Source organism: Heterodontus francisci, chromosome 9, assembly GCF_036365525.1.
Source record: "Heterodontus francisci isolate sHetFra1 chromosome 9, sHetFra1.hap1, whole genome shotgun sequence".
Classification (NCBI taxonomy): Eukaryota; Metazoa; Chordata; class Chondrichthyes; order Heterodontiformes; family Heterodontidae; genus Heterodontus; species Heterodontus francisci.
The window spans coordinates 5,404,485-5,425,259 of NC_090379.1; the positions used below are offsets into that span (position 1 = coordinate 5,404,485).

The 20,775-nt window shown below is 48.9% G+C and overlaps 1 protein-coding gene across 1 annotated transcript in view; it reads left to right on the forward strand.

Moving 5' to 3' along the window:
* LOC137373553 (nesprin-2-like) overlaps nucleotides 1-20,775 on the forward strand; it is a 105,662-nt gene that overhangs the window by 62,244 nt on the left and 22,643 nt on the right. The window contains exons 11-14 of the mRNA XM_068038483.1: nucleotides 2,177-2,339; nucleotides 5,082-5,222; nucleotides 10,912-11,067; nucleotides 13,186-13,395. Of these exons, the coding sequence (XP_067894584.1) occupies nucleotides 2,177-2,339; nucleotides 5,082-5,222; nucleotides 10,912-11,067; nucleotides 13,186-13,395 (670 nt within the window). The remainder of the gene's footprint in view (nucleotides 1-2,176; nucleotides 2,340-5,081; nucleotides 5,223-10,911; nucleotides 11,068-13,185; nucleotides 13,396-20,775) is intronic.

Consider the following 20,775-nt stretch of genomic DNA (forward strand, 5'->3'; position numbering starts at 1 on the left):
GTTAAAAATTCTGTACATTGAAAGGTAAAGTAATAGATTGGCTTACAGCATGGGCTAGAAAAATATGGTACTGCCCAGAGACCCTTTTCTACGAGTCTGCAGACGATGATTTCGACACTGCTGGAATGCCCTGCACGGTGGTGTACTGGTATTGTCACTGGACTAGTAACCCAGAGACCCAGGGTATTGCTCTGGGGACATGGGTTCGAATCCCACCACAGCAGAAGGTGGAATTTAAATTCAATTAAATAAATCTGGAATTAAAAGCTAGTTTAATGATGGCTATGAAACCATTGTCGATTGTTGTAAAAACCCATCTGGTTCACTAATGTCCTTTAGGGAAGGAAATCTGCTGTCCTTACCTGGTCTGGCCTACATGTGACTCCAGATCCACAGCAATGTGGTTAACTCTTACACGCCCTCTGAAGTGGCCTAGCAAACCACTCAGTTCAAGGGCAATTAGGGATGGGCAATAAATGCTGGCCTGGCCTGTGACGCCCACATCCCATGAAAGAATTTAAAAAAAGACTCACTGTCCCGACTCCGTGGGAAGCATGGGGATGAGGTAGTGTGGAGCAGATAGTGTTTAGGAGCAGAATTCCAGGCTGATTTTCGCCTCCCTAACCACGGGTTACTGAGTTTAACGACTGTGCAGTAACTGCTGCAGTGGCTGTGATCAGGCCAGTGGGAAAAACAAGATTCGGATTTCTGGGAATGTACGGGCCGGTCACTCACACTGGGTGGATTCACCAATCCGATGGGCGAGCTCCAGAACATTCACTCGAGTCAGCTTGACTGATGGCGTTCAGAATTACACTGCTCTGAATTTTAAAAAACCCTCAAAACTGACAGCGTCGCAGCAAAGCACAAAAACATTCAGACTGAAGGCAGGGTCATCTGCACTGAAACTAACAGTCCCAATAAGTGAGGTCAAGAGGTGTCGTCACAGGGAGGGAGGTGCAGAGCAAGATCCATCCCTGGGCCACCTCTGGCAGGAATACTCATGACAAGATGTAGGGCCGGATAAGGGGTAGGGGGGGGGTCTGTCTGCCCTGGCGGCTAGAGATGGTGTGTGACCCTGAGGCTGGTGCTGGAGAGGAGGGGGTGGCAGGATGAAAGGGTGGAGTGGGGGGGTAGAAGCAGAGGAAAATATTTCAGAGAGCTCCCCAATTGGTAAACACACTGTCCAGGACGGCACTGTCCCAAACGGAGGGATGTGCAGAGTGCTGATACCAGCGGGACCTGCAGTTCAGAGAGGCACCATCGGCCTCAGTGCCACTGGATTGAAATGTCTGTGATTAACCAGGGTCTTGGACTGTTTGCACCCAGTGACTCACCTTGAACAGACTGCAGCTTTATTCTCTAGAAAAAGGAAGACTAAGGGTGAAATTTCTTTACCCAGAGGGTTGTGAATCTTTGGAATTCTCTACCCCAGAGGGCTGTGGAAGCTCAGTCATTGAGTATGTTTAAAGCAGAGATTGACAGATTTCTAAATACCAATGACATAAGGGGATATGAGAACAGTCTGGGAAAAAGGCATTGAAGTGGATGATCAGCCATGATCGTATTGAATGGTGGGGCAGTCTTGATGGGCTGAATGGCCTACTCTTGCTCCTATGTTCTGATGTGACCTGATTGAGGGCTTTAAAATTGTGGAAGAATTTGGTGGAAGATGTTTCCACTTGTGGAGGGTCAAAAACTAGGGGCCATCGATAAAAGACAGTCGCTAAATAAATCCAATTGGGAATTCAGGAGGAATTTCTTCACCTGGAGAGTGGTGAGAGTGTGGAACTCGCTACCACAGAGTTGATTTGTTTAAGGGGAAGCTGGATAAACACATGAGGAAGAAATGCATTGATAGAGTGAGAGAAAGATGGGTGTAGGGCAGAGGCTCATGTGGATCATAAATACCAACATGGGCCAGTTGGGCTGAATGGCCTGTTTCTGTGCTGTAAAAAGTGATGTAATTCTATGTTGTCAAAGGGGGGTATGTTCAGCAGCTGGGGCAGGACTAGGAGACAGCGATGCTCCGCAGGGTTGAACAAACTGACAGCCTGCTGTCTGGGCAGGCATGTTTATAGAGAGGCAGAGGGGGAGGAATGAACTCCAAAAGAAGGTAGGTCAGAGTGCGGAGAGAGGATATGCTTCCAAGTAACCGTGTCTGTCTGTGACGCAGAGACTCCGGAGACATTCTCCCACTCGGGAATGTCATGCCAGCGGAACTGCGGGTTCCAGGCGAGGTGCCAGCCAATCACGTGACCTGGCAGCACCTCCAGCGGGAGACAGAGGGCCACCTGAGGCTTCTGGAAGATTCTCTTCGGCAAGGCTTGGGGTCACAGGTCAGTGCTTCTGTCATCTCGAAAGAAAAGTAAACCGCATTTTCTCGCAGAAAGGCCTGCGATCTGATGAGACTGCGTGGTACATTGTCTCCTTTATCTCTGTTAAAGTTGAACCAGACTATTCACAACCTTGGCATCCCATTTGATCGAGTTTCTGACCCCAGATCCTCTCCAGCACCAAGACTGCCGACTTCCACCTCCATAATATCGCCCCTCTCTACCCCAGCCTCATCTTCCCTGCAGCTGAAATCCTCATCCATGCCTTTGTTATCTCCAAACTCTGGCTGGCCTCTCCCCTTCCATCCTCCTTAAACTTCAGCTCATCCAAAACTCAGCTGCTTATAACCTCATATGCACCATGCATTCACTCATCACCCAATGTGTTCGTTGACTTTGCTCTGAAAACAATCTTGTTCTCATATCCCTCCGTGGCATCGCCCCTTCCTATCCCCATAATCTCCTGTAGACCTTCAAACCTCCGAGATATCTGAGCTCCTGTAATTCCGGCCTCTTGTGCATCCCTGATTTTTATCGCTCCACCATTGGCGGCCGTGCCTTCAGCTGCCTGGGCCCCAAGCTCAGGAATTCCCTCCCTAAACCTCTCCACCTCTCTCTCCTCCTTTAAGACAATCCTTAAAACTGACGTAAAAACAAGAAATGCTGGAACCACTCAGCAGGTCTGGCAGCATCTGTGAAAAGAGAAGCAGAGTTAACGTTTCGGGTCAGTGACCCTTCTTGGGACTGACGTGTTTGACCAAGCTTTTAGTCACCTTTCCTCATAACTCCTTATGTGGCTCAGTGTCAGTTTTTTTTTACAAAGTATTTACAGTACAGGAACAGCCCATTCAGCCAACCGCTCCATATGAGTCTCCTCCCACTCTACTTCATCTCACCCTATCAGCCTATCCTTCTATTCCTTTCTCCCTCATGTATTTATCCAGCTTCTCCTCAAATAAATCTGTGCTATTCCCCTCAACCACTCCCTGTGGTAGCAAGTTTTACCCTGATTCCACTGCTGTGATGAGCCTTGGGAAGTTTTAGAACGGTAAAGGTGCTATACAAATGCAGGTTGTTGCTGTTTTACCTCCAGCCCAGACTGCCAAGAGTGAAGTTCCGAAGAAGGGTCACTGACCCGAAACGTTAACTCTGCTTCTCTTTCCACAGACGCTGCCAGACCTGCTGAGTGGTTCCAGCATTTCTTGTTTTTATTACTGCCAAGAGTGAAGTCTTCTCTCTCTCTGCCAAGTGTGATCTGTAATTTGCCGATTTCCACGCGTGTTATTCTGGGGCCTTTGTGACTCGGTACCCACTGGATGTATGCTCGCTGACCCAGAGCTGTTGCTAATTTGGCACTGAATTGAAAAGCCTAAATACTGTGGATGCTGGAAATCGGAAATAAAAACAGAAACACTCAGCTGCTCAGGTGACATTGTGGAGAGAGGAACAGATTCACGTCTGAGGCTGATTTATAATCATTTGTTTATTTACCAAATTGAAAACCTAAGCTAGGGAGCAGACTCCAGCCACTGATGCAGGGATCGAAATGTTACATCTTACAGTACGGGGCAATCAGGGAATCCAGCGCACAAGAAGGCCATTCAACCCACTCTTTCTGTACTGGCCCTTTAGCAGAGCTACCAATTAGTCCCATGCTGTCCTGCTCGTTCCTCAGAGCTCTGAAAATTTTTCCCCTTCAAATATTTATCCAATTCCTTTTTGAAAGTTACCATTGAATCGTCCAGCGGGTTCCCGATCATCATCGCTCACAACGTAAAAATATTTCTCCTCATCTCCCCCTCTGTTTCTTTTGCTGATCAAATTGAATTCATCTCCTATGGTGACTGACCCTCCTGCCAGTGGAGCAGTTTCTCCTTATTTGCTCTATCAATACCCTCTGTATTTGTACAACCCCAGCTGTAACTGAGCGCAAAGTTCTCCAAATCGACTGGAAAGATTTTTTTAAATACTTTTACTGCAGACCTACAAAAGAGGGAGCTCCAGGCTCACGAAAGATTCTGGATTGAGTGAGAAATCTTCACAGACTACAGTTTACAGACTTGGTGACCTGAATCCCCAAGATTGTGGCAGCTCGACAGATTTCTGTCTGCTGACCGACTAGTAGATTATTTGCGATATATTCGGAAAATCTTTTCTCCACTATTTATCTTGGAGTAACTGAATACAGTCTTTCCAGGAGAGCCTGGGATGGATGCTGCCTGGGATTCCGACCACTGTGTAGATGTTATACAAGTGGTCTCTGTGAGTTTGTTAATATTTACCGGGAGTCTCTGGGAGTCAGGAGTTCGTGGGTTCAAGTCTTACCCCAGAAACTAATGAAGGCTGACACTCCAGTGCAGTACTGAGGGAGTGTTGCACTGTCAGAGGTGTCGTCTTTTGGTTGAGACGCTAAACCATGGCCCAATCTGCCCTCTCAAGCAGACGTAAAAGATCCCATGACACTATTTCAAAGAAGAGCAGGGGAGTTCCCCCCAGTGTCCTGGTCAATATTTATCCCTCAATCAAAATCACAAAAACAGATAATCTGGTCATTATCACATTGCTGTTTATGGGAGCTTGCTGTGCACAAATTGGCTGTCATTTTCTACGTTACAACAGTGACTACACTTCAGAAAGTACTTCATTGGCTGTAAAGCGCTTTGGCACTTCCTGAGGTTATTGAAGGCACTATAGAAATGCAAGTCCTCCTTTCTGTTCTTTGACATGTCTGTGATGTTTATCCAGGTGACAGTCACAGCCAGGAGTCTGCACAGAGCCCGAGGAATCTCATCGGCTTCACCGCTGGCAGCAGAGGAGCTGAACTCGTGGTTAACCCAACTCCAAGAGCTAGGCCGAGAGGCAGCCGCCATCGCTACACAGGGAGAGGTGGGAACACTGTCACTACATGGGGAGAAGGTACAGGGAGAGGTGGGAACACTGTCACTACATGGGGAGAAGGTACAGGGAGAGGTGGGAACACTGTCACTACATGGGGAGAAGGTACAGGGAGAGGTGGGAACACTGTCACTACATGGGGAGAAGGTACAGGGAGAGGTGGGAACACTGTCACTACATGGGGAGAAGGTACAGGGAGAGGTGGGAACACTGTCACTACATGGGGAGAAGGTACAGGGAGAGGTGGGAACACTGTCACTACATGGGGAGAAGGTACAGGGAGAGGTGGGAACACTGTCACTACATGGGGAGAAGGTACAGGGAGAGGTGGGAACACTGTCACTACATGGGGAGAAGGTACAGGGAGAGGTGGGAACACTGCCACTACATGGGGAGAAGGTACAGGGAGAGGTGGGAACACTGTCACTACATGGGGAGAAGGTACAGGGAGAGGTGGGAACACTGTCACTACACGGGAAGAAGGTACAGGGAGAGGTGGGAACACTGTCACTACACGGGGAGAAAGTACAGGGAGAGGTGGGAACACTGTCACTACACGGGGAGAAGGTACGGGGAGAGGTGGGAACACTGTCACTACATGGGGAGAAGGTACAGGGAGAGGTGGGAACACTGTCACTACATGGGGAGAAGGTACAGGGAGAGGTGGGAACACTGTCACTACACGGGGAGAAGGTACAGGGAGAGGTGGGAACACTGTCACTACATGGGGAGAAGGTACAGGGAGAGGTGGGAACACTGTCACTACATGGGGAGAAGGTACAGGGAGAGGTGGGAACACTGTCACTACACGGGGAGAAGGTACAGGGAGAGGTGGGAACACTGTCACTACACGGGGAGAAGGTACAGGGAGAGGTGGGAACACTGTCACTACATGGGGAGAAGGTACAGGGAGAGGTGGGAACACTGTCACTACATGGGGAGAAGGTACAGGGAGAGGTGGGAACACTGTCACTACATGGGGAGAAGGTACGGGGAGAGGTGGGAACACTGTCACTACATGGGGCGAAGGTACAGGGAGAGGTGGGAACACTGTCACTACATGGGGAGAAGGTACAGGGAGAGGTGGGAACACTGTCACTACACGGGAAGAAGGTACAGGGAGAGGTGGGAACACTGTCACTACATGGGGAGAAGATACAGGGAGAGGTGGGAACACTGTCACTACATGGGGAGAAGGTACAGGGAGAGGTGGGAACACTGTCACTACACGGGGAGAAGGTACAGGGAGAGGTGGGAACACTGTCACTACACGGGGAGAAAGTACAGGGAGAGGTGGGAACACTGTCACTACACGGGGAGAAGGTACGGGGAGAGGTGGGAACACTGTCACTACATGGGGAGAAGGTACAGGGAGAGGTGGGAACACTGTCACTACATGGGGAGAAGGTACAGGGAGAGGTGGGAACACTGTCACTACATGGGGAGAAGGTACAGGGAGAGGTGGGAACACTGTCACTACACGGGGAGAAGGTACAGGGAGAGGTGGGAACACTGTCACTACACGGGGAGAAGGTACGGGGAGAGGTGGGAACACTGTCACTACACGGGGAGAAGGTACAGGGAGAGGTGGGAACACTGTCACTACATGGGGAGAAGGTACAGGGAGAGGTGGGAACACTGTCACTACATGGGGAGAAGGTACAGGGAGAGGTGGGAACACTGTCACTACATGGGGAGAAGGTACAGGGAGAGGTGGGAACACTGTCACTACACGGGGAGAAGGTACAGGGAGAGGTGGGAACACTGTCACTACACGGGGAGAAGGTACAGGGAGAGGTGGGAACACTGTCACTACACGGGGAGAAGATACAGGGAGAGGTGGGAACACTGTCACTACACGGGGAGAAGGTATGGGGAGAGGTGGGAACACTGTCACTACACGGGGAGGAGGTACAGGGAGAGGTGGGAACACTGTCACTACACGGGGAGAAGGTACAGGGAGAGGTGGGAACACTGTCACTACACGGGGAGAAGGTATGGGGAGAGGTGGGAACACTGTCACTACACGGGGAGGAGGTACAGGGAGAGGTGGGAACACTGTCACTACACGGGGAGAAGGTACAGGGAGAGGTGGGAACACTGTCACTACATGGGGAGAAGGTACAGGGAGAGGTGGGAACACTGTCACTACATGGGGCGAAGGTACAGGGAGAGGTGGGAACACTGTCACTACACGGGGAGAAGATACAGGGAGAGGTGGGAACACTGTCACTACATGGGGAGAAGGTACAGGGAGAGGTGGGAACACTGTCACTACATGGGGAGAAGGTACAGGGAGAGGTGAGAACACTGTCACTACATGGGGAGAAGGTACGGGGAGAGGTGGGAACACTGTCACTACATGGGGAGAAGGTACAGGGAGAGGTGGGAACACTGTCACTACATGGGGAGAAGGTACGGGGAGAGGTGGGAACACTGTCACTACACGGGGAGAAGGTACGGGGAGAGGTGGGAACACTGTCACTACACGGGGAGAAGGTACAGGGAGAGGTGGGAACACTGTCACTACACGGGGAGAAGGTACAGGGAGAGGTGGGAACACTGTCACTACACGGGGAGAAGGTACAGGGAGAGGTGGGAACACTGTCACTACATGGGGAGAAGGTACGGGGAGAGGTGGGAACACTGTCACTACATGGGGAGAAGGTACAGGGAGAGGTGGGAACACTGTCACTACACGGGGCGAAGGTACAGGGAGAGGTGGGAACACTGTCACTACATGGGGAGAAGGTACAGGGAGAGGTGGGAACACTGTCACTACATGGGGAGAAGGTACAGGGAGAGGTGGGAACACTGTCACTACATGGGGAGAAGGTACAGGGAGAGGTGGGAACACTGTCACTACACGGGGAGAAGGTACAGGGAGAGGTGGGAACACTGTCACTACATGGGGAGAAGGTACGGGGAGAGGTGGGAACACTGTCACTACATGGGGAGAAGGTACGGGGAGAGGTGGGAACACTGTCACTACACGGGGAGAAGAGGGTAGGGGGTGCAGGGCATTCAATCTTTCCTCATAGCTTGAATTCTCCATTCCAGGCAACATCCTCATAAATTTTCTCTGTACCCTCTCTAGTGCAACTGTATCCTTCTCATAATGTGCTGTACCTGTCCTGGGAGTGTTTGATGGGGACAGTGTCGAGGGAGGTTATAAGTGTAAGCGACAGTGAGAAATACCCTCAGGTTATTCTATTAATGGTTGGTATCCAAGGCACCACAGTTTCCTGCTCCTGAAACTTGGATAGAAATGCAAGTTTACAAAATGTAACGAGCTGATTCCTGCCCCTTCAGCCAGATACAGGAGGAGGCTATTCATCGCCTCAGACCTGTTCCACAATTCAGTTAGGACATGAATGATCTGTATCTTAACTCCATCGACCTACCTTCGTTCCAATGGCTGTTAATATATTTGTTTAACAAAAATCATCAAAGTCAGTTTTGAAATGTTCAGTTGACCATCGGCTTCAACAGTGTTTTGGAGGAAAGTTTTCCAGATTTCCATTTCCCTTTGTGTGAAGTGTTTACTGACATCACTCCTGAATGGCTTGGCTTTAATTTTAAGGTTCTGCCCTCTTGTTCGGGACTCCACGCCCCCCTGGCCCCCCCCCCCGCCCCCAGAGAAAGTGATTTCTCTCTATCCACCCGATCAAATTTGTTAATCATCGTAAACACCTCAATTAGATCATCCATTAAGTTTCTGTGCTCAGCTGCTGTTGTTCCCCCATCAGAGACCTCCCCCTCACCATCCCCCCTCCCTCTGACCATCCCCCTCCTCCTGTCCCTCACCAGCCCCCTCCTCATCCTCACCCCCTCCCCATCGCTCCTCCCCATCTCACCATCCCCCCTCCCCCTCACCAGCCCCCTCCTCCTCACCAACCCCCCTCCCTCTGACCATCCCCCTCCTCCTCACCCTCACCAGCCCCCTCCTCCTCACCAGCCCCCTCCTCACCCTCACCCCCTCCCCATCGCTCCTCCCCATCTCACCATCCCCCCTCCCCCTCACCAGCCCCCCTCCCTCTGACCATCCCCCTCCTCCTCACCCCCACCATCCCCCCTCCCCCTCACCAGCCCCCCTCCCTCTGACCATCCCCCTCCTCCTCACCCTCACCAGCCCCCTCCTCCTCACCAGCCCCCTCCTCACACCCCCTCCCCATCGCTCCTCCCCATCTCACCATTCCCCCTCCCCCTCACCAGCCCCCCTCCCTCTGACCATCCCCCTCCTCCTCACCCCCACCATCCCCCCTCCTCCTCACCAGCCCCCCTCCCCCTCACCAGCCCCCTCCTCCTCACCAGCCCCCCTCCCTCTCACACACAGCTCCAGCGACCCGGGTTCAATTCTGGGTACAGCCTGTGTGGAGTTTGCAAGTTCTCCCTGTGTCTGCGTGGGTTTTCTCCGGGTGCTCCGGTTTCCTCCCACATGCCAAAGACTTGCAGGTTGATAGGTAAATTGGCCATTATAAATTGCCCCTAGTATAGGTAGGTAGCAGGGAAATATAGGGACAGGTGGGGATGTGGTCGGAATATGGAATTTGTGTCGGATTAGTATAAATGGGTGGTTGATGGTCGGCGCAGACTCGGTGGGCCGAAGGGCCTGTTTCAGTGCTGTATCTCTAAACTAAACTAAACTAAACTCCCCCTCCCCCCCCCCTCACCCTCACCCTCACCCCCCATCGCTCCTCCCCATCTCACCATCCCCCCTCCCCCTCACCAGCCCCCCTCCCTCTGACCATCCCCTTCCTCCTCACCCCCACCATCCCCCCTCCCCCTCACCAGCCCCCTCCTCCTCACCAGCCCCCCTCCCTCTCACTCCCCCCCTCCCCCTCACCCCGCCTCACCCTCACCACCCCTCCACCACCCCCCCACCCCCCTCACAAACCCCCCCTCACCAACCACCCCCCACACCAACCGCCCCCCCCCTCACCTCCTTTTTCAGCTGCATTCAGAATAAAGCTGCCAACTCTTGAACAAATGACTGGAGGTTTTGCCACATGACCCTGCCCCCCACACAATCCTGCCATTGGTTTTCCAAAACACCCTTCATCGTGGCCCCCCACTGTGACACCCGCTGTGACCCCCCCCCCCCGCTGTGACCCCCCCCCGATGTTCCCCCCCGCTGTGCCCCCACACTCCCAGCATTTGGCGCCAGTCATCGTGGCGTCTCGTCTTCCAATGACCAATGGGATTACCACCAGACTCTTCCTTCCCTGATTGGATGATTCTTGACTCTCAGTCCAACTGCCTTTTTCTTCCCCATTTCCAATAATTTCACAACTTATAAACCAAAGTATTCAAAGAAAATGAAAAAAGCCATAATTTGTTTCATGCCTTATGCATTTCTTTAAAGCCTTCTGATTTTCCACCCTTGTTTTGCTCACAACAGTGACCTGCAGGTTAATCATCAATGCCTGGAGACTCCAGGCCAGTCCGGGACTGTTAGCAATTCTAATCCAAAAGCTCTTCTTGAGTCAAGAGCCCTAACTGAGGGGCCGAGGCCTCTGTGTTCAACATGGAGCTCAACTCAGCCCCCTCTGTCTCTCACGGGCACAAGTCAGACATGAGTGTCCAATTGTAACCATGGCGATCGGCACCATGGAAACCTTGCACCTTGAGGGGTATAAGCATTTTAAGTGGGTCCTGATTATCCTGTTACATTTCTCAGGGGCACATTAATGAGGCTGAGTGCTTAAAATTGGAGAAAAGCATGCAAAATGCCACCAGGTGGATCAGCCACTGGTTAGATGCTGTGGAGGAGGGAATGTGCTCCGACAGCTCAATACACATCGAGGAGGCAGAACAGGAGCTGCGTGACCATCAGGTAATGACCCAGACCTTCAGACTATCACAGTTACGTTACAAATAACAGAGAGAATCAAAAGGCTGGAATCGAATTGGGGGTTTTCAGTGGTTTATATATAGAATAAGAGATTCCCGGGAGTGAGTTACAGACTGGAATCTAATCGAGGGGTTCATATATAGAATAACAGATACCCGGGAGTGAGTTACAGACTGGAATCTAATCGAGGGGTTCGGGGGGTTTATCTATAGAATAACAGATACCCGGGAGTGAGTTACAGACTGGAATCTAATCGAGGGGTTCGGGGGGTTTATCTATAGAATAAGAGATTCCCGGGAGTGAGTTACAGACTGGAATCTAATCGAGGGGTTCGGGGGGTTTATATATAGAATAAGAGATTCCCGGGAGTGAGTTACAGACTGGAATCTAATCGAGGGGTTCGGGGGGTTTATCTATAGAATAACAGATACCCGGGAGTGAGTTACAGACTGGAATCTAATCGAGGGGTTCGGGGGGTTTATCTATAGAATAACAGATACCCGGGAGTGAGTTACAGACTGGAATCTAATCGAGGGGTTCGGGTGGTTTATATATAGAATAACAGATACCCGGGAGTGAGTTACAGACTGGAATCTAATCGAGGGGTTCGGGGTGTTTATATATAGAATAACAGATACCCGGGAGTGAGTTACAGACTGGAATCTAATCGAGGGGTTCGGGGTGTTTATATATAGAATAACAGATACCCGGGAGTGAGTTACAGACTGGAATCTGATCGAGGGGTTCGGGGGGTTTATATATAGAATAACAGATACCCGGGAGTGAGTTACAGACTGGAATCTAATCGAGGGGTTCGGGGGGTTTATATATAGAATAACAGATACCCGGGAGTGAGTTACAGACTGGAATCTGTTCGGGGGGTTTATATATAGAATAACAGATACCCGGGAGTGAGTTACAGACTGGAATCTAATCGAGGGGTTCAGGGGGTTTATATATAGAACAATAGATACCCGGGAGTGAGTTACAGACTGGAATCTAATCGAGGGGTTCGGGTAGTTTATATATAGAATAACAGATACCTGGGAGTGAGTTACAGACTGGAATCTAATCGAGGGGTTCGGGGGGTTTATATATAGAATAACAGATACCCGGGAGTGAGTTACAGACTGGAATCTAATCGAGGGGTTTGGGGGATTTATATAGAGAATAACAGATATCCGGGAGTGAGTTAGAGACTGGAATCTAATCGAGGGGTTTTGGGTGATTTTTTGCTTTTAAATATATTAATATATCTGAAGAGAAGGCTGAGAGGTGATTTGATCGAGGTATTTATATCATGAGGGGTCTGGACAGAGTAGATAGAGAGAAACTGTTCCCACTCGTGAAAGGATCGAGAACGAGAGGGCACAGATTTAAAATATTTGCTCAGAGAAGCAAAAGTGACATGAGGAAAAACATTTTTATGCAGAGAGTGGTTAAGGTCTGGAATGCGCTGCCTGAGAATGTGGTGGAGGCAGGTTCAATTAAAACATTCAAAAGGGAATTAGACAGTTATATGAAAAGGAATAATGTGCAGGGTTACGGGGAGAAGGGAATGGAACTTGCGAGTTGCTCTTTCAGAGAGCCAATGCAGACATGATGGGCCGAATGGCCTCATTCTGCACTGTAACAATTCTGTGATTCTGTAAAGTGCTTTCAGATGTTCTGCTTTCCTCCTTTTCAATTACAGGCTGGGATTTAATTCGGCTGGTTTCGAATAGAATATACACAGAGGCTCAGTTTAACATTTTATCTGAAATACAGCACCTCTGACAGTGCAGCACTCCCTCAGTGCTGACCCTCCGACAGTGCAGCGCTACCTCAGTGCTGACCCTCCGACAGTGCAGCACTCCCTCAGTACTGACTCTCTGACAGTGCAGCACTCCCTTGGTATTGCACTGGAAGTCTCAGCGCAGACTATGGGCTGTGGTCGGTTGAGTGGACCTTGAAGTGATGACTGTCTGACTCACAGGCAAGAGTGCTACCCACCTGACAATGGCTGGGGTCAGGGGATTGAACTTGGGGACCCTGTTTGTTTGAGCTGTTGTCAGTCCTGAAACTGTGGGGATTGAATTGATCGATTGTTGTGTGTTCCAGTTGCTGTCTGACACCCTGGAGAGAGTTTGCCGGGAGCTAAGTGAGCAGAGGTATCTGCTGGGACAGTCGGATGTATTTGGGGACCAGATCTGCCCCGTGGCCCTGGAGTGTCTGGGCAATTTACAGCACAGGCTGAAGCTGCTGCAGTCTTTCCACTCCACGGTGAGCCAGTCACTGAGGGACGGAGCACGACAGATCACCCAGTACCAGGTATGGCACAGGCTGGTGCACACTCATTAATTTATGTTGTGACTCACTATATTCAGACTCAGTGCAGTCTTGTTCTGTGGGTCTTGATTCTTTAATCAGGCCTATCCTTTTAAACAGACATGAGTCTCCTACTATTTCGACAGGGTCAACAATCAATTTATTTAAATAATAAGTAGCAAGAGACTGTTGATAGGTGCTACTGAGCAACTGTGTCAGGGAGCTGGATTAACATAGTTCCCTGAAAGTGGCAACACAGGTAGACAGGGTGGTGAAGAAGGAATATGGCATGCTTGCCTTCATTGGCTGAGGCATTGAGTACAAGAGTTGGGACAGTTGTACATAATGTTGGTTAGAGTCATAGAGAGATACAGCACCAAAACAGGCCCTTCGGCCCATTGAGTCTGTGCTGACCATCAACCACCCATTTATACTAATCCTACGTTAATCCATTTTTCCCCTCTCTCATCCCCACCTTCCCTCAATTCTCCTACCACCTACCTACACTAGGGGCAATTATTTTTACAATGGCCAATTTACCTATCAACCTGCAAGTCTTTGGCTGTGGGAGGAAACTGGAGCACCCAGTGGAAACCCATGCGGTCACAGGGAGAACTTGCAAACTCCGCACAGGCAGTACCCAGAACTGAACCCGGGTGGCTGGAGCTGTGAGGCTGCGGTGCTAACCACTGCACCACTGTGCTGCCCTTTAGGCTGAATTTGGAGTACTGTGTGCAGTTCTGGTCGCCGCACTACAGGAAAGATGTGATTAAGCTAGAGAGGGTGCAGAAAATATTCACAAGGATGTTGCCTGGTTTGGTGGGCTTGAGTTATAAAGAGAGATTGGATAGGCTGGGTCTGTTTTCCCTGGAGCGAAGGAGCTGAGAGGGGACATGATAGAGGTAGATAAAATTATGAGAGACATAGATAGGGTAGATAGCCAGAGTCTGTTTCCCATGGTAGGGGTGACTAAAACCAGAGGGCATAGATTTAAGGTGAGAGGGAGGAGGTTTAAAGGGGATCAAAGGGGTAAATTTTTCACAAAGAATAGTGGGTATCTGGAATGAGCTGCCTGAGGAGGTGGTGGAGGCAGGAACAGTAGCAACATTTAAGAGGCATCTGGACAGGTACTTGAATGAGCAAGGCATAGAGGGATATGGAATTAATGCAGGCAGGTGGGATTAGTATAGATAGGCATTATGGTCGGCATGGATGCGGTGGGCCGAAGGGCCTGTTTCTATGCTGTACGACTCTATGACTCTATAACATCAGTAGAGATACAGTCAGTAACACAGGGTGCTGGGGGAGAGGGGTTACTGAGTGACAGTGTGAGGGAGCTGGATTAACATCAGTAGAGATAGTCAGTAACACAGGGCGCTAGTTAGAGTATTAGAATGGTTACAGTACAGAAGGAGGCCATTCAGCCAGTCATGTCAGTGCCAGCATTCTGCAAGAGCAAGATAGCTACGCCCACTCCACTGTCTGTTCCTCGTTGGCCTGCAATTTTTTTTTTCTATTGAGATAATTATCAGATTCCCTTTTGAAAGCCAAGATTGAATCTGCCTCCAACACACTCTCAGGCAGTGCATCCCAGATCCTAACCTCCAACACACTCAGGCAGTGCATCCCAGATCCTAACCTCCAACACACTCAGGCAGTGCATCCCAGATCCTAACCTCCAACACACTCTCAGGCAGTGCATCCCAGATCCTAACCTCCAACACACTCTCAGGCAGTGCATCCCAGATCCTAACCTCCAACACACTCTCAGGCAGTGCATCCCAGATCCTAACCTCCAACACACTCTCAGGCAGTGCATCCCAGATCCTAACCACTCGCTGCATTTAAAAATAAAGCTTTTCCTCAAGTTGCTGTTGCTTCTTTTTCCAATCACCTTAAATCTCTGTCTTCTGGTTCTCAGTCCTTCCGCTAATGGAATGGTTTCTCCAGACCCATCATGATTTGAACCAGTATCAAATCTCCTCTCAACCTTTTCTCCAAAGAGAACAGCTCCAGATTCTCCAATCTATCTGCATAACTTTATTTTTATTCATTCATGGGATGTGGGCATCACTGGCCAGGCCAGCATTTATTGCCCATCCCTAATTGCCCTTGAGAAGGTGGCGGTGAGCTGCTTTCTTGAACCGCTGCAGTCCATTGGGGTAGGTAAACCCACAGTGCTGTTAGGAAGGGAGTTCCAGGATTTTGACCCAGCGACAGTGAAGGAACGGCGATATAGTTCCAAGTCAGGATGGTGTGTGGGTTGGAGGGGAACTTGCAGGTGGTGGTGTTCCCATGTATTTGCTGCCCTTGTCCTTCTAGTTGGTGGATGTCACGGGTTGGAAGCTGCTGTCTAAGGAGCCTTGGTGAGTTGCTGCAGTGCATCTTGTAGATGGTACACACTGCTGCCACTGTGCGTCGGTGGTGGAGGGAGTGAATGTTTGTAGATGGGGTGCCAATCAAGCGGGCTGCTTTGTCCTGGATGGTGTCGGGCTTCTTGAGTGTTGGAGCTGCACCAATCCAGACAAGTGGAGAGTATTCCATCACACTCCTGACTTGTGCCTTGTAGATGGTGGACAGGCTTTGGGAAGTCAGGAGGTGAGTTACTCACTGCAGGATTCCTAGCCTCCAACCTGCTCTTGTAACCACGATATTTATATGGCTGAACTCCAGTTCAGTTTCTGGTCAATGGTAACCCCCCAGGATGTTGATAGTGGGGGATTCAGCGATCATAATTCCGTTACATATCAAGGGGAGATAGTTAGATGCACTTTTGTCGGAGTTGATCATTGCCTGGCACTTGTGTGGCGCGAATGTAACTTGCCACTTATCAGTCCAAGCCTGGATATTGTCCAGGTCTTGCTGCATTTCTACACGGACTGCTTCAGTATCTGAAGAATTGCAAATGGTGCTGAACATTGTGCAATCATCAGCGAACATCCCCACTTCTGTCCATATGATTGAAGGAAGGTCGTTGATGAAGCAGCTGAAGATGGTTGTGCCTAGGACACTACCCTGAGGAACTCCTGCAGTGATGTCCTGGAGCTCAGATGATTGACCTCCAACATCCCCAACCATCTTCCTTTGTGCTAGGTATGACTCCAACCAGCGGAGAGTTTTCCCCCTGATTCCCATTGACTCCAGTTTTGCTAGTGCTCCTTGATGTCAAGAGCAGTCACTCTCACCTCACCTCTTGAGTTCAGCTCTTTTGTCCATGTTTGAATCCAGGCTGTAATGAGGTCTGGAGCTGAGTGGCCCTGGCGGAACCCAAACTGAGCATCAGTGAGCAGGTTATTGCTAAGCAAGTGCCGCTTGATGACACCTTCCAGCACTTTACTGATGAGTTGAGAGTAGACTGATGGGGTGGTAATTGGGTGGGTTGATTTTGTCCTGCTTTTTGTGTACAGGACATACCTGGGCAATTTTCCACATTGCAGGGTAGAAGACAGTTTTGTAGCTATACTGGAACAGCTTGGTTAGGGGCGTGGCATGTTCTGCACTGATTGGCTGGGCTCCACCATCATTGAGGATGGGGATATTTGTGGAGCCACCTCCTCCAGTTAGTTGTTTAATTGTCCACCACCATTCACGACTGGATGTGGCAGGACTACGGAGCTTAGATCTGATCCATTGGTTATGGGATTGCTTAGCTCTGTCTATTGCATGCTGCTTATGCTTTTTGGCATGCAAGTAGTCTTGGGTTGTGGCTTCACCAGGTTGACACCTGATTTTGAGGTATGCTTGGTGCTGCTCCTGGCATGCCCTCCTGCACTCTTCATTGAACTAGGGTTGGTCTCCTGGCTTGATGGTAATGGTAGAGTGGGGGATATGCCGGGCCGTGAGGTTACAGATTGTGGTTGAGTACAATTCTGCTGCTGCTGATGGCCCACAGCGCCCCATGGATGCCCAGTTTTGCATTGCTAGATCTGTTCGAAATCTATCCCATTTAGCATGGTGATAGTGCCACTTAACACGATGGACAGTATCCTCAATGTGAAGATGGGACTTCGTCTCCACAAGGACTGTGCGGTTGTCACTCCTACCAATACTGTCATAGACAGATGCATCTGCGGCAGGCAGATTGGTGAGGACAAGATCAAGTATGTTTTTCCCTCATGTTGGTTCCCCCACCACCTGCCGCATACCCAGTCTAGCAGCTATGTCCTTTAGGGTTCGGTCAGTCGTGGTGCTACTGAGCCACTCTTGCTGATGGACATTGAAGTCGCCCAGCCAGAGTACATTCTGTGCCCTTGCCACCCTCTGTGCTTCCTTCAAGTGCTGTTCAACATAGAGAAGCACTGATTCATCAGCTGAGTAGGTGGTAATCAGCAGGAGGTTTCATTGCTCATGTTTGATCTGATGCCATGAGACTTCATGGGGTCTGGAGTCGATGTTGAGGACCCCAGGGCAACTCCCTCCCTACTGTATACTACTGTGCCACCACCTCTGGTGGGTCTGTCCTGCGGTGGGACAGGACATACCCGGGGATGGTGATGGCAGTGTCTGGGACATTGTAAGATATGATTCCGTGAGTATGACTATGTCAGGCTGTTGCTTGACTAGTCTGTGGGACAGCTCACAGCTTTGGCACAAGCCCCCAGACGTTAGTAAGGAGGACTTTGCAGGGTCAACAGGACATGCCTTTGTCATTTGTGGTGCCTCATCCCTGGAAACATTCTTGTAAATCTCCTCTGCACCCTCGCTCAAGCCTGAACATCCTTCCTGAAGTATGGTGTGCAGAAATAGACACAATACTCCACCTGAGGCTGAGCCAGAGTTTTATAAAGGTTCATCATGACTTCTTTACTTTTGTACTCTATGCCTCTATTTATAAAGCCCAGGATCTCGTATGCCTTATTAACCACTTTCTCAACCTGCCCTCGACCCTGAGAAACAGTATGAGGGATGAAAACAAGAAATGTTGGAACCACTCAGCAGGTCTGGCAGCATCTGTGGAAAGAGAAGCAGAGTTAACGTTTCGGGTCAGTGACCCTTCTTCGGAACTGACAAATATTAGAAAAGTCACAGGTTATAAGCAAGTGAGGTGGGGGTGGGGCAAGAGATAACAAAGGAGGTCTAAATTGGACCAGGCCACATAGCTGACCAAAAGGTCACGGAGCAAAGGCAAACAATATGTTAATGGTGTGTTGAAAGACAAAGCATTAGTACAGATTAGGTGTTAATACACTGAATATTGAACAGCAGCAAGTGCAAACCTGAAAAAAAACAGTGGGTAAGCAAACTGAACAAACTAAGATGAAATGAAATAAATGCAAAAAAAAGATTGTAAAAAATGTAATAAAAGAATGTTTTTTTAAAAAAAAGGAAGAAAAAATAACTAAAAATGAAAGTATCAGAGCATGACAGCCCCCCATTTTACTTTCATTTTTAGTTATCTCTTGCCCCACCCCCACCTCACTTGCTTATAACCTGTGACTTTTCTAATATTTGTCAGTTCCGAAGAAGGGTCACTGACCTGAAACGTTAACTCTGCTTCTCTTTCCACAGATGCTGCCAGACCTGCTGAGTGATTCCAGCATTTCTTGTTTTTATTTCAGATTTCCAGCATCTGCAGTATTTTGCTTTTATAAACAGTATGAGGGAATTAGATTATCATCAGTACAGATACAGTCAGTAACGTAACCTAAGAAAGAGGAGCATGAGTAGGCCATTTGTCCCTCAAACCTGCTGTACCATTCAGTAAGATCATGGCTGATTTGATTGTGGCCTTAACTCCACTTTCCTACCTGCCTCCTCTAACCCTTGACTCCCTTGTGGATGAAAAATCTGTCGAGCTGAGCCTGGAATATATTCAATGACCCAGCCTCCACTGCTCGCTGAGGTAGGGAATTCCAAAGATTAACAACCCTTTTGAGAGAAGAAATTCCTCCTCATCGCCATCATCCCCTAGTTCTAGATTCCCCCACGAGGGGAAACATCCTCTCAGCATCTACCCTGTCAAGCCCCCTCAGAATCTTATATGTTTCAATAAAGATCACCTGTCAATTTTCGACACTCCAATGAATACAGGCCCAAACTGCTTAACCTTTCCTCATAAGTCAACCCCTTCATCCCAGGAATCAGCCTCATGAACCTTCTCTGAACTGTTTCCAATGCAAGTATATCCCTCCTTAAGTAAGGAGACCAAAACTGTACACAGTATTCTAGATCTCTCACTAGTGGTCTCACCCAATGTCCTGTACAGTTGTAGCAAGACTTCCCTACTTTTATACTCCATCCCCCTTACAATAAAAGCCAACATTCCATTTGCCTTCCTAATGACTTGCTGCACCTGCATGTTAACCTTTTGTGTTTCATGTACAGTAACCCCAGATGCTTCTGTACCACAGCATTCTGCAATCTCTCTCCATTTAAATAATATTCAGCTTTTCTATTCTTCACACCAAAGTGGACAAGTTTACATTTTCCCACACTTTACTTCATCTGCCAACTCACTTAACATATCTCTGCAGATACTTTGTGTCCTCCTCACAACTTCCTTTCCTACCTATCTTTGGCTACAATACACTCAGGCCCTTCATCTAAGTCAGTAATATAGATTGTAAATAGTTGAAGCCCCAGAACTGATCCCTGTGGCACCCCACAGGTTACAGCTTGCCAACCTGAAAATGCCCAATTCATCACAACTCTCTGTTCCTGTTAGTTAGCTAATCCTCTATCCATGCTAATATACCACCCCAATCAGGAATAGGCACCAACATGTTGCACCATGTACATTTGACAGAATTATTGACTCAGCCACTGACATGGGGCAATTAATCTGTATATAAAGTGTACAGCAAATCTAATGCCATCAAAACACAGAGCGATTTAAAACATATTTCTCCCTATAAATAAAGTAGCTGAGCATACAAACATCAATGGAGAGCAGCACAACAGTATTAGCGAGCTAGCAAGCATGCAAAGGCCGTCTGCACATTACACATTCCTTATCCTGTTAAGCATCAAATGGTGCTTGATTTTTGAATGAGCAGTTGTGAATGGAGTTTGTATACCATTTGTTTCATGGCCTTGAGAATATAGAGATAGGGGAGGGTGTGCCTTCACATTTATGATATCCTATGTTGTGTTGAGAAGCACCTATAAAGGGAATTAAAGGCTGCCATGAAAGATAGCCTATCTGGGAGCCAGGTTTCAATCATTTATGGAAATTACAAAACACTCTACACCAGGGTCACCAATAAAGTGCATTTCTCTTGGGTTAAATCAGCAAGCTGAAAATATCATTCGAATTAGATAAAGGGAGTTTCAAAGCCTGTAGATTTGTTTGTTTCTCTCTGATCATTATCACTGTAAACATCAGATCAAATAAACTTGAAGTTATAACACAAAGTCAGTAAGTACTATCCTAGCAGTAACTGA